General features: G+C 40.2%; 1 protein-coding gene across 4 annotated transcripts; it reads left to right on the forward strand.

Moving 5' to 3' along the window:
* On the forward strand, positions 1 to 10,821 carry LOC102292005 (copine-3). 4 transcript variants are annotated; one of them, XM_042219247.1, is made up of 17 exons: positions 9 to 147; positions 750 to 898; positions 1,255 to 1,434; positions 1,821 to 1,895; positions 1,982 to 2,053; positions 2,143 to 2,223; positions 4,692 to 4,781; positions 5,471 to 5,569; positions 5,700 to 5,786; positions 5,868 to 5,927; positions 6,020 to 6,153; positions 6,334 to 6,388; positions 6,536 to 6,587; positions 6,713 to 6,846; positions 7,748 to 7,984; positions 9,351 to 9,444; positions 9,505 to 10,821. In XM_042219247.1, exons 2-17 carry the CDS (start codon positions 767 to 769, stop codon positions 9,549 to 9,551), a joined length of 1,629 nt encoding a protein of 542 aa, XP_042075181.1. In that variant the 5' UTR covers positions 9 to 147; positions 750 to 766; the 3' UTR covers positions 9,552 to 10,821. The 4 variants fall into 4 exon arrangements, with proteins under 4 accessions (XP_005918475.1, XP_042075181.1, XP_042075182.1 ...); XM_042219248.1 differs by having other exon boundaries at positions 9,517 to 10,821; XM_005918414.2 differs by lacking the exon at positions 9,505 to 10,821 and adding an exon at positions 8,722 to 8,834 and having other exon boundaries at positions 9,351 to 9,488.
* Positions 10,822 to 12,415: the final 1,594 nt, after the last annotated feature.

Genomic DNA, 12,415 nt, shown 5'->3' on the forward strand with positions numbered 1-12,415 from the left:
GGGCGTGGTTTCGTGCTTTCGAGATTAAGCGGACGGGAGCTACTTTTCCTTACAAGAGCACTGTGCCAAGGGAGTGTTACCAGTGTCGGTTATAGTAGCCAATATTTTCTTTCCGTGAGTCCCATAACGCGTCTCACACTTTCAAAGGTAAGCCTGAATTTAAACTAGCTATTACTAATTTTGCGGAAGTTGACGTGGTATACCAGCTAACCTAGTTAGTTGTCAGTTTATTAGCCCTGTGAGCCTACGAGCAGTCTTTTTTTTAAAGTGCTCTTTAGCTTTTCTGCTCCACACCCACTGCACGGCATTAATGGTTGTGTCACATTTTCCAAGACACTGTGCAGCAGAGAAGCATTGTACATAAGTGAATTCATTGGCTACCTTAGTCATAACGGGATAGTGTAACGTTAGCACCCCTAATGTAGTGTAACGTTAGACCGCTAATAGTTAAACTTAATGTCGAAGCAAAAAAAAATCCTCCCGAAAACAAAAAACAAAACAAACCCGTCGGTGTGTTAGAACAACATCACTGCCTAGCTGCACGAATGGTTTCGTTTAGAGGGAGGCTGGGAGGGCTAACAGTAGCGTCACAATTGTATACCGACGTAAACAAACGCAAAAAATGTCAGTATTTCAGGACGATCTTCACTAAACATTACCACAGCCACTTACTGTTAAATCAGGACTCATAGTACTGTGTAGTGCAATGTCTGTTTTTTTTTAACATCTCTATGTTGTTGTCTTCCCAGTTTATTACCAGTCAGACATGGCTGCCCAGTGTGTAACCAAGGTGGAGCTGACTGTGTCCTGTGAGAACCTCCTGGACAAAGACGTCGGCTCAAAGTCAGACCCCCTGTGTGTCCTGTTAATGAACAGCTCTGATTCTCAGTGGTATGAGGTCAGTGTGTTTAGCAGGTCTAAATGATTTGAGTGTCAAACCCACCATCATGAGCCTGTATTCCATACCAACTTTGAAAGGAACAGATAGATTTCTAAGAGTCTCTCCCTACACTGGAAAGCTGATAAGACAGGATATTGGAAAGCCCACATGTTCTCTAGGTGCAATCGGTTATATCACTGTTGTAGGAGAAAAGCTACAGTTTAGTGTTAATTGTTAACAGTGTTAAAACCCCCCTGAAGGGATAGTTTCCATTTCCTGTTTCCTCACTGTGTGTCTCAATACAAACTACTGCTTTGTGAAGAGTTCACAGCACTAATTTCTCTCTGACTAACTGATACAATCTTTTCTAACAGGTGGGTCGCACAGAGAAAGTCCAGAATTGTCTCAGCCCAAAGTTTGCAAAGAAGTTTGTCGTTGATTACTACTTTGAAATAGTGCAAAAGCTGAAGTTTGGAGTTTATGACATTGACAACAAGACAATTGACCTGACTGACGATGACTTCCTGGGTGAACTAGAATGCACCCTGGGCCAAGTAAGGTTTCCTTCTCTTTTCCTCTTTCTGTAAGGCTGAAGGTTTTCAGCGTTCAAAATTTCAGAATTCATTTCTGTTAAATGAAGTAAACAAGATTTTGCAGGTGCAAAACTGGTAGGACTTATACTTTGCTGTAAGAGGACACTACAGTGTTACCATGTTGCAGATGAAACATTAACATCCCTGATAAGCAGTTGCTGGTTCGACTCTTATTAGTGTAATGTGACCTCATGTGTTCATTATGCCCGATTTGTCATTTGCTTAATGGTCTGCAGGCTGCTGTGTATTACTCATTCTCTTGTCTTCATTCTGAGCCTATTCATTCAAATTCTTTTGCTGTGGCTAATTGTCTTTGTCAAAGTGCATGTTTTTTTGCTTGCTTTTAGGTTGTATCTAGTAAGAAACTGACCCGACCGCTTGTGTTGAAGAACAAATCACCAGCAGGGAAAGGGACCATCACAGTGAGTGATGCAGAAAGCTGCAGATAAACAGTTGGATGGTGTTGTTTTGCTTTTGTCTCAGTCATTTATCTTTAATTGTGTTATAGATCAATGCAGAGGAAATAAAAGACAATAGGGTGGTGAATTTTGAAGTGGCAGCAAGAAAACTAGACAACAAGGTATGGCTGATACAGCGTTATAACTTAAATTCATTCTTTCATTTTTAAGTATTATTGACCTCATTCCCTTTATTCATTTTCGTACACAGGATTTGTTTGGAAAGTCCGACCCCTACCTGGAGTTCTACAAGCAGACAGAAACAGGCTGGCAGCTGGCTCACAGAACAGAGGTGAACACAAAGCTTTTACACTGCTCCTGCCTATCCAAAAGATACCAAATAACAGAACTAAAAGTTGTAACTAGATACACAGATGAGGACAAAATGATCAAAATTCTACCAAGTGCTTTGTTTTTTTAACAGGGCACTTCTAAATAGGGCTGTGCGATATGACCAAACTCTCATATCCCGATATAAGACATCTATCATCCGATAACGATATAAATCACAAAAATGTAACATTTTCTGTAAATTCTGTGAATCTCGGGCAGCTCGACTTGTGTGAAGTGTTTCCAGCTGCGCGTCATGTAGCTGGAGTCGAGTGTTTTAACCGATGCATGAAAAGATACATTTTTAGACATAAGTTGTAACTTATGTCTAAGTTACAACTTATGTGAGTATTTATTACACGGCGTGCTGCGGGGAGAAGCCTGTTCTAATGTTTGACTCTAAGGTTTATTTTTTAGCACCTGGCGGCTCATTTTTACTTCTCATCCGTAAATAATCTGCTCTTTCACGTGATTCAGTTTATTTTGAAAAGTCTCAACAGGATCTTGAGCTTTATTGTGAAAGGTCAATGTGGAACATAAACAAGCGGACACGCGATGCTGTTACCGTCGTTGTTGCTAACCATAACGCATAAAAACAGGCGCTTGTCCGTCCATAGTGTGGTTATATTAAATATAAGAGAAAGAGAGAACTTTAAGGAATTAATATAGCCACTGCAGTGACCATCAAAACGATGAAACAATATTGCCGTAAACAGTTTATTTTGCGACACCACGAAACAAACGATAGCGTAAAATGAAACGATAGACGTTTTTATATCATCATCTGATATATATCGTCATATCGAACAGCCCTACTTCTAAAGAAAACTAATATATTTAGAAGACACATTATTTCTATTTGCACACAATAACAAAATTACTCCAGAAAAATGACCGGGGTCAATATTATTAGTACCCTGATAAACGGACCTTTTCATTGAGCTGTAGCACAGACCATTGATGTGATTTTAGCTATTTAATGTTCAGAGGTTGTAAAATGAAGAGGGGAAGACTATCTTTAAATTTACACATACTATAAAAACATCAGGAGAGGTTTGAGCTGTCACTGGAGAAAGCGTCATGCCAAAAATGAAAGCAATCCGTTTAGACTTGAGAAAAGAATTGTTGATGCTCACAGAGGAGGAGATGGATGTGCAAAGTTATCACAGCATTTCTGAGTGTCAAGAGCTACAGCGAGAAGTATCAATTCAATATTGTTATGATTGGAGAAAGAATGGAGAGGCGTACAACCCAAAGATCATCATCATCTCCACAGTGAAACATGGTGGTGGGAATATTATGCTGGCGGATGCTTCAGTGTGTCTGAAACTGGGAATCTCATCAAGGTGGATGAAATCATGAAGAAAGAACGATATGGGAAGTAAAGCAATGACCCATCAATTATGGCAGTCATGGCGAAAAACTCTCTGCAGAAGACCAAAGTTTCTCCTTATCTCTAACTTTTCTCTGATGGAGGAACAGTGATTTTTCTCTTCAACCTCAATATTCAGGGTGAAAAGAGGAACTTCTGATGGTGTAACTGTTAAACACAGCTTTTGCACAATTATTATTAGCTAACACTAGCTTAGTTAGCAAGCTGCTCAGACACACATAGCTGCTAATTATCGGTGAATTACATACATCTCTCTCTTGGCAGTGTGTACCTCACAACAGGATGTATTATTTATCTCATAATACAATTACAATGTTCCATAAGGCACTAACAGCAGAACACTCCAGTTTAGTGACTGGATTTGGTGGAGGTGAGGCGTAGCAGATGGCTTTAGGCTGTCTCTTCTCATCTACCTGTCAAAGAGGCCACACCCTAACTTTAAGTCTTAACCAAACAGGTGAGTGATTATAAAAGCTAGAGAGCTTGATACAAACAGTTTTCCGTACCAGGTTGTAAACCTGTTAATTAAAATTTTGAAGTTTGGCATTTTGAGAAGGGGGTTGACTCTGTTTTAGAGTCAGGCTCCAGACTCTATATTGTTGTTGTTCAGTGAGTCATGGCATTAACTTAAGCCTGTGCTTTGTTTCTCAAATACTGAAAACCGGTTTTGATCCAAATGTGAGGGTGTATTTATAGCTTTTCTTTCTTGGAAGGACTGGGCTCTTGTTTGAGACCAAATAAGCTCCAGAGGGGAAAAAACATTTTTTCTCCTCCATGTGGTGCTCTCCAGCACCTGATCAAGAACTCACTGTATTTCTGATACTAAAATTTCCTTTGTTGGATAACAAACTGTAGCTGTAGTTTTTGCGTTGTTGTTATTAGGTGGGCCGCCTACTAGTTGGTGACACAGCATCAACAAACCACAGATGAGATAAAAGGAGCATATTTGACATTTTCTCCAGTGACATGTTGACTAAACCAGACCGACTGGACTTGTAGTATTCTGCAGCATCTGATTGTGATGAACTTTTTCTCAGGTGGTGAAGAACAACTTGAATCCAACATGGAGGCCGTTTCGAATCCCTCTGCAGTCTCTCTGTGGAGGAGACATGGAGAAGCCAATAAAAGTAAGTAAATGATTTCAATCCACTGGGCACCTACAATCACTCTGATTTTTCTTGTTGAGTTCAAATTCACTGTTCTGCTTTAGAGCTGTCGGAGTAAGTGGTACTTCAAAACATACAAAGTAACTAGCGTGTTACAAATTAGCTTGATGATATTTTTTTTTAACCTCTGAAGCAAACATGTCAGGAAGGAAGCACTTTCCCACCATAGAGGACAAGTGAGTTATTTGTGAATCAAAGTATTTGTATTTTTACATCTCTCCATCGTTTCCTGTGTGATGTGTGCGTGAAAGGAGCAGATTGGGAACAAGGCGGGGTCTCTGCAAGGTGCTCGCCACTTTTATCAAGTTTACCATTCGTGAAAAGCAACACATACAAGTCCAGTCATTTTACTGTCCGCCTCTCTTCAAGAACACGTGGAGTACAAAGTGTTCATTTGAGTGTTTCCTTTGCATGTTGTTTGTTTCTTCTGTTTTGTTTGTCTGCAGAGAGGAACTTCACCAAACCTTTTCTCATTTGTCTATAATGGCATCCAGCACTGCGGATATTTTTAGTTTTTATTCGGAGGCCTCCTAGTTACTGAGAATAATCCCATTTCCATAGAGAAAGTATTCTTGGCAAAGTCTGGTTATTTATTACTTTTCCCCTCCAGTTTAACTCGATCACGACCAAATGTTTTTGCCCGTTTTCAGGTTGAGTGTTACGACTACGACAATGACGGGTCACATGATCTTATTGGCATCTTTGAGACGACAATGAAACGCCTCCAAGAAGCCTCACACACTTCTCCGGTATGAGAGTACTGCAATATGTGGGCAGCTCAAACATTTCTGCACTGTGTTTGAGTTGATGGCTAAAACTGCCCTTTGGTCTCTGACATTGCAACAGAATGTGGCCTTTACTGTGGTTTTATTCTTGCAGGCAGAGTTTGAATGCATCAACAGTAAAAAGAAACAGAAGAAGAAAGGCTACAAGAACTCTGGTGTTGTGAGCGTAAAGCTGTGCCAGGTGTGGTACTGATTTTTGTTGTTGTTTTGTTTTTGCTTTTTGCTATTTAAACTGCCTTGATGACCAGTATATTTGTTCCAGGTGGTGAAGGAGTATACCTTCTTGGATTATATTATGGGAGGCTGTCAGATTAACTTCACTGTGAGTCTCGTCTTCTCTGTTTCTTTCCCGTTTTCATTCATTCATCTTTGCAGTAAGGTTTTCTATAGCTTCACCTGTATGTTTGCCAATAGGTGGCCGTTGACTTCACAGGTTCCAACGGGGATCCTCGGTCACCCCAGTCTCTGCATTACATTAGTCCCCAGGGTGTTAATGAGTATCTCACTGCAATCTGGTCAGTGGGTAATGTCATCCAGGACTATGACAGGTAGGAATATATTTCACATACCTGGTATTATTAGTGTAAACTATGAGATATTTAAAGCTACTTAAGTAGAGTTGTATGATAGGGACTCATTTAACTTGGCTGATAACTGTATCAACTTATTGGCAATGCAATCTATGGCTCATAATTCAAATAAGCTTTTGATTTGTCTTTCATGTTTAGTGATAAGATGTTTCCTGCATTTGGCTTTGGAGCCCAGATTCCACCCACATGGCAGGTAAAGCTTCTGTTTATATGAAATGACACACTTTTTGTTTGTTACCATACTATAGATTGTGCTTTGACATTGTTAGATCACACTGTGAACCCGTGATGTTTGCTCTAATTTGCTGATTTTTCTCTGTTATAATCTATTGTGTTACAGGTTTCCCATGAGTTTCCGCTCAATTTCAACCCATCAAATCCATTTTGTGCAGGTGTGTTTACAGATAAATGCACTGGAGCTGATGTTTCATTACTTACTATACACATGCACCCTAGTACACTGTAGTTCTCAGACTGTAGTGTGTTAAATCAATGGTGTCTGTATGGGTGTGTGTAGGTGTTGAAGGTGTGGTTGAAGCCTACAGAAGCTGCCTGCCTCAAGTCAAACTGTACGGCCCCACCAATTTCTCCCCGATTATCAACCACGTGGCCTGCTTTGCAAAGCAAGCCCTCCAGCAGACCACTGCAGCTGTGAGTATTTCACCTCTTCAGCTCACTCACTGTAGGCAAGGGCTTTCAGTTTCATATTTGAAATTTAATTTAATGCTTTAACATGCGGATCATCTACAATTGACAAAATAAAAGATTGATGCATGCTTAACATACAACCCCACCCAGTGGATGAACTGAGGGACTGCACCAAGGGCTGGTATAAGGTAAATAAGGGTTGTTCTATGCTGTGAATAATGCAAACTCCAACATTATGGAGTAGAAGGATATGAGCCTAGTAGGTTGTCTTTTACTCTACAACTCTGTGAGCATTTGCAATATTCCAGCCTGCACTGAAGAGTAAGAGATATTAGTAATGTCATGAGTAGTGCAGTCTACAAATTCATATGTTTAGTCATCGGTTCTAGTAAGATCATAGTGTGTTAAAGTCTTAGCACTCAACTTGAAAACCTTGCAAAAACATTTGCTTTTGGAGCGAGCAAACTCAAAAATGTTTTTTGTACATCCCAAATCCAAAACTAAAAAACTGCAAGTGTTTGCAATATCTCTTGGAATTTGTGAGCCATTATTGGATACTGTATTTGGGAAAATAATTAATCTTACATCATGGCCACATATGCTGTCCTGTTAATAAGGGAAAAAGTGGGTTATGAATTCACTACCTCATTTATACTCTCAGTAAACATTTGGTTCGGGCAGTCCTGTCAGTGTAATGGTTGTATAATCTTCACATTGAAGCAGGTGATTTGATAATAGCTTAATCAAAGCGACAGGATAACAGGGGAGGGGGCTTTCTGATGCTCGAGGGGCACTAATCAGTAGAACTGAGCAAATATCTTTTTTTTTTTTTTGAGGATTCAAAAGCTTCTTGCTTACATGTTGCTGTAATAGTTGTGTTTTTGTTGTTGTTGTCTTCTTGTAGCAATATTTTGTTCTGCTGATCATCACTGATGGAGTGATCACGGACATGGACGAGACGCGCAACGCTATCGTCAACGCATCTCGCCTGCCCATGTCTATCATCATCGTTGGGGTCGGAGGGGCGGACTTCAGTGCCATGGAGTTCCTGGATGGAGACGATGGTCGTTTGCGCTCTCTCACTGGCGAGGCTGCCATGAGAGACATTGTCCAGTTTGTACCATTCAGGCAGTTTCAAAATGTAAGTGACAGTAAAAACATCCAGTTTTTGTTTTATATCTATATGTACCAGGTTTCTGGATGCTGTTAGCTTTGGGTGTCCCCCTGATTTTTCTGTCCACATTGCATGTACTTTGTTTTTTTTGTTTTTTTCTAAGCTGACATTAAAATTACAAACTAAATGGAGCAGAGTGTTTCTCGAGCCAATACCAGTTAATCATATATATCCAAAGTGAGGGATTGCCTGCGCCTCAGCTTAAAAATCATCTAAGCTGTTTTCACACATGAAATGTTGCGGGAAACATGTTCGGACAACCAGAAAATGTCCCTTCTCACATTTTCCACATCCCAAGAACAATGCCCATGTGGGCCCACAGTGGGAAAGTGTGGGTGAACTGTGGGGTTGTGTAGGCGGGGCAAACCCACACTTACACCATGTAAGTCCCAAGTTGGGTGTGCTAATGCTGGGTCTCTGCTTCGTGTAGTCCACTCTATGGGCTGCCTCACTGGAGCCTTACATTTCATGCCAGTGAAATATGCTGTTTGGTGTAGGAGAGGAGGTTTCATGGGCTCTTCCCACATGAGTGCGTTGTTAAAAGAGAGCCGGGAGGCTGACGGCCGTTTAATGTCCAGTCTGACTGAGACTGACAGATGCATTACCACAACCTGTGTAATGTCTGGAAACATGCAGAGCTACAGCGCATGTGTGGAAACAGCTTTAGCTTATCTCTTTGCTTTGTTTTATCCATTTCTTTTCAGGCGCCCAGCCAGGCTCTTGCCCAAAGCGTATTGGCCGAGTTACCTCAGCAAGTGACCTCCTTCTTCAGTTCATTGAAACTGAAGCCTCCCCAAGATCCTAGTCCTTCATAGGGGTACCTCAGAAATATTAAGTCATAAACCCTGCTTTCATCTAACTTCTCCTTCACCTGCACGAAAAACTGCAGCAATGAATCACTGCATGCAGTCTGTCGTACTGTCTGACTGAGTATCTGTGGCTCTGGTTAAAGGCACTGGTGGCACTCTGACTTATATTAAAGGAAAATTCCTCTATTTACGTAACGCTGTTAAAGCGGCACTTTGTTGTTAAAGTGATAAGCAGTTGAGCACATCTTTGATCGGTCCAGGAGTTTTGATTAATGTTAGCCTACCACCGGCCTCAAAAGTATAATCATCTCTGCTGGAGTGTGACATAATTACAGCCTCAGAAAGTGTCACGATAACATCTGAAATCCAATGTTTATTAAAGTGTGTGGAATTTTCCTTTAAGCTCTCTTCATTTCCATCACTCTCTCCTTGCTGTGTTCAATACTCGCGCAAGGAATCAGTTAAAAACATGCAGAATTATTTTCCTCTTCACTGTTTTTGACTTGACTCTTTTTGCTCTTCAGGCACCGAAGGAAGCGCTGGCAAAGACCGTGCTGGCTGAAGTACCAGGTCAGCTGGTGGATTTTTTTAATACCATGAAACTGAGTCCACCCAACTCCAACCCTGCAACCAACCCTGCAACCAACCCTGCAACCAACCCTGCAACCAACCCTGCAACCAACCCTGCAACCAACCCTGCAACCAACCCTGCAGGCACTGTGTAGCAGACTCATCTCATCTCCAGCAACTATAGATCACCTCATAGCTTCCTCACATTATGCAATCACCACACTGAGATAATAGAAAACACATCCTACACAATCACTCTCCTCGGTTGAATAATCTGTTATTGCTTTTAGATGCTAAAACAGGCTTGGTGCTTTTGAGATTACAGTGAATTCTAAAGCAACTGCAAGATAACCCACACTAAGATTTAGGGCTTTAGTGTTAATGTAATATTTACTGAATAACAGGATATTCAGATTTACAAGATAAAACACTGCAAAGCAGTGTGATTAATTTTTTTTTTAATGCGTGTTTGTTGGCTCCAGAAGCAAATTATAAAAATTAGGTAAAATGTAGAATAGGGAGTTCTGGGCTTCTCTGCTTAGGCTGCTGCCCCCACGAGCCGGCCCCAGATAAGCGGGAAAAAAATGGATGGATGGAGGTAAAATGTAAAATAATAAAGATTATCTTTTGATAGCATCATACCACATGTTTATTCTTGTTGTTTTTGGCACGTGGAGCTTCTTCTAAAAGCTGTGGCATTATTGCACATTTATAGCAAAACATTATATTATTCTGTTTATTAGAATGAAATGCCAAACCCAGAGTATTATTCTGAAATGATGTTGTGATAACTGGAATGTATAATGCCAGTTTCTAGTTGTGTGTCAGCTACATTTAGATACTTTATCACTTGGATGAAGATTAGCAAAGTTACCACGGGATCATTTCTTCAACTGGACCAACAACTAAGAGGAACATAAATCAGTATTAAACATGCTGGCACAGTAGAAACCAAACTCAGGACTGATCGTTAGTCATATATAGAGTCTAAATGATACAGTAGTCTTTAAGATCGATAACGATATTTGGTGAGTTTAATAATCTGATACTTTGATATATAGGCAGACTCTTTTGTTTTTTCTTCTCTTACCTTGTTTACTCTGCCCACCGTTGCTTGTTTTGTGGCTTTCCAAACATACATGCTGCCAACAGGGGAGCTGCATGTTTCAAGGGCATATCTACCGTAACTTCTTTACCTGATACTGAAGGATTGGCAAACAGCTACATTGTTCGGGTGATAAATGGGTCAGGTCCTAGTCATGTACATTTATGTTTTTTTTGTTTGTTTTTACCTTTTTGTTTTTATATGGTTTTACAATGAAACAAATGTATCACGTTTCATCTGCTTTGTGGTCTGAAAGAAGTGGGAACTGTGCCTTCATTGTGCATTAAGCATGCAAATAAAGCCTATTTTATTCAAACAAATTAAATCAGAACGTCATTTACCCCTTACAAAGAACTAGAAACTGTTTATTTCTCATGCACACAGTAAAGTTGAAGCCATTTCTGTTGCTACTAATGTTAGTGTTAATTCCACAGCTTAGTTTAGGATGTTGATCCACTCTGCTGGTCTTGAGTGTAAGGATTTGTGGATACAGTCATGTACGGTATTTAAAAGACAGACGAGGCTTTCGACTCTGCAAACTAAAGCCAGTGCGGAAGTGCTCTGAAAATGCATTCTTTCTAATGCCCACAGCATACATGTGTATACTGAAGAAATGTGTTCATAAATGCAAGGGTGTGTGCGTGTGCACAGGCACATATGTATGTTTATATTTGAGAATGTATTCATGTATATACACATAAATGCAAATGTGTCCATGTTTCTGATTGTTTGCAGCTGAAAATATTTATATCAGGATAAAGTTTATTGCTATAAATTTTCCATTGATTGCACGTCAGTACCGAGCTGTCGATGCCCCATCTATTCTGTCCTTTACAGCTTTACAGTCCTGTCTTTCTTGTTATGTCTCATGTGAATGTTCCTCTATACAAAAAACAAAACTTAGAAAAACCATTCAAGCCAAGACATCGTGCTATTCAGCTTGAGTTTATTTTCAATATCTTTTATCATTTTTCTTCAGTTCCAGTTTAAGATTCATGCTTTCCCCCCCACCCAATTTAGAGCTTATAATGAGTGTCTGTATGGCCTTTGTGACGCTGGTGGAGAGTTGCTCAGACTCTAGGAGGCCATGCTGAAGAGAGGGCGAGGAGGAAGCTCCAGCTGCAGGATGCAGGGAACTACCTCTGTCACCACTTCCTGTGTGGTGAGGATTTCGGAGCTATGCGTTACCTGCTGCTTCTCTTTAAGAGTTTGAATGTAACTTCTCACCATGCGGAGGAGTTTAGGTGTTTTGTAGAATAAAGTTATAAGAATGATCTTTTAAGCCTATTTAAAGAATCACAGAAATATTGAGTGATGCTACATTAGACTGTTTTTTGCTGCTCTGACTTCAGCAGGAGGAGGTGAACCTACAGCTGGGAGCGATTCCCTGGTGGGTGTGAGGATCGTATTTCCGTTATTCCTGGTCTGTACCTCAGACAAGAACTGAGTCAGCTTTTTGAAGTTTTCCTACAGAAAGAGGACTAAGACGGCAACACACTCCTAATGATTTGTCTTCTCAGTGTTGCCATAATGTTTTCAGTTGTTAAATACTAAACTAAAAGCAGATAATTCAGTGTTGAAATATTCCACAAAAGTTCCACATTAAGAAAAGTGACCCCAGACAGTCTACAAAGGTGTTTTTCTGTCCACAAAGTAAATATGATTCAAGAATCACCAATTACACGATTTCAGCTAAAAAAAAAAATTCACATATCAGCTTTCTCTAGATTTAAGTCTTAATGAATAATATGTTCATTTTGTGAGTTACATTCCCCCCGTGAGGCAAAGAAACGATAAAGCAAAGTATACTTAAGGGCAGACCTCCCATGATATTGCCAAATCACCACCGTATAATCTCTCCCTTGGCCTCTCAGTTGAGGTCTGGTTTCAAAAAGCTTGACTTGATATAAGATG

Source organism: Haplochromis burtoni, unplaced genomic scaffold, assembly GCF_018398535.1.
Source record: "Haplochromis burtoni strain Fernald_Lab_line unplaced genomic scaffold, NCSU_Asbu1 Contig_30, whole genome shotgun sequence".
NCBI lineage: Eukaryota > Metazoa > Chordata > Actinopteri > Cichliformes > Cichlidae > Haplochromis > Haplochromis burtoni.

What these genes read in the sequence shown, in the direction of transcription:
- LOC102292005 (XM_005918413.2), top strand. Translation starts at nt 767, where the DNA reads ATGGCTGCCCAGTGTGTAACCAAGGTGGAGCTGACTGTGTCCTGTGAG. An exon ending in CAAGAAAACTAGACAACAAG is followed by an intron (nt 2,054 to 2,142) that starts GTATGGCTGATA and finishes TTTCGTACACAG; the next exon opens with GATTTGTTTGGAAAGTCCGA. An exon ending in AGCTGGCTCACAGAACAGAG is followed by an intron (nt 2,224 to 4,691) that starts GTGAACACAAAG and finishes ACTTTTTCTCAG; the next exon opens with GTGGTGAAGAACAACTTGAA.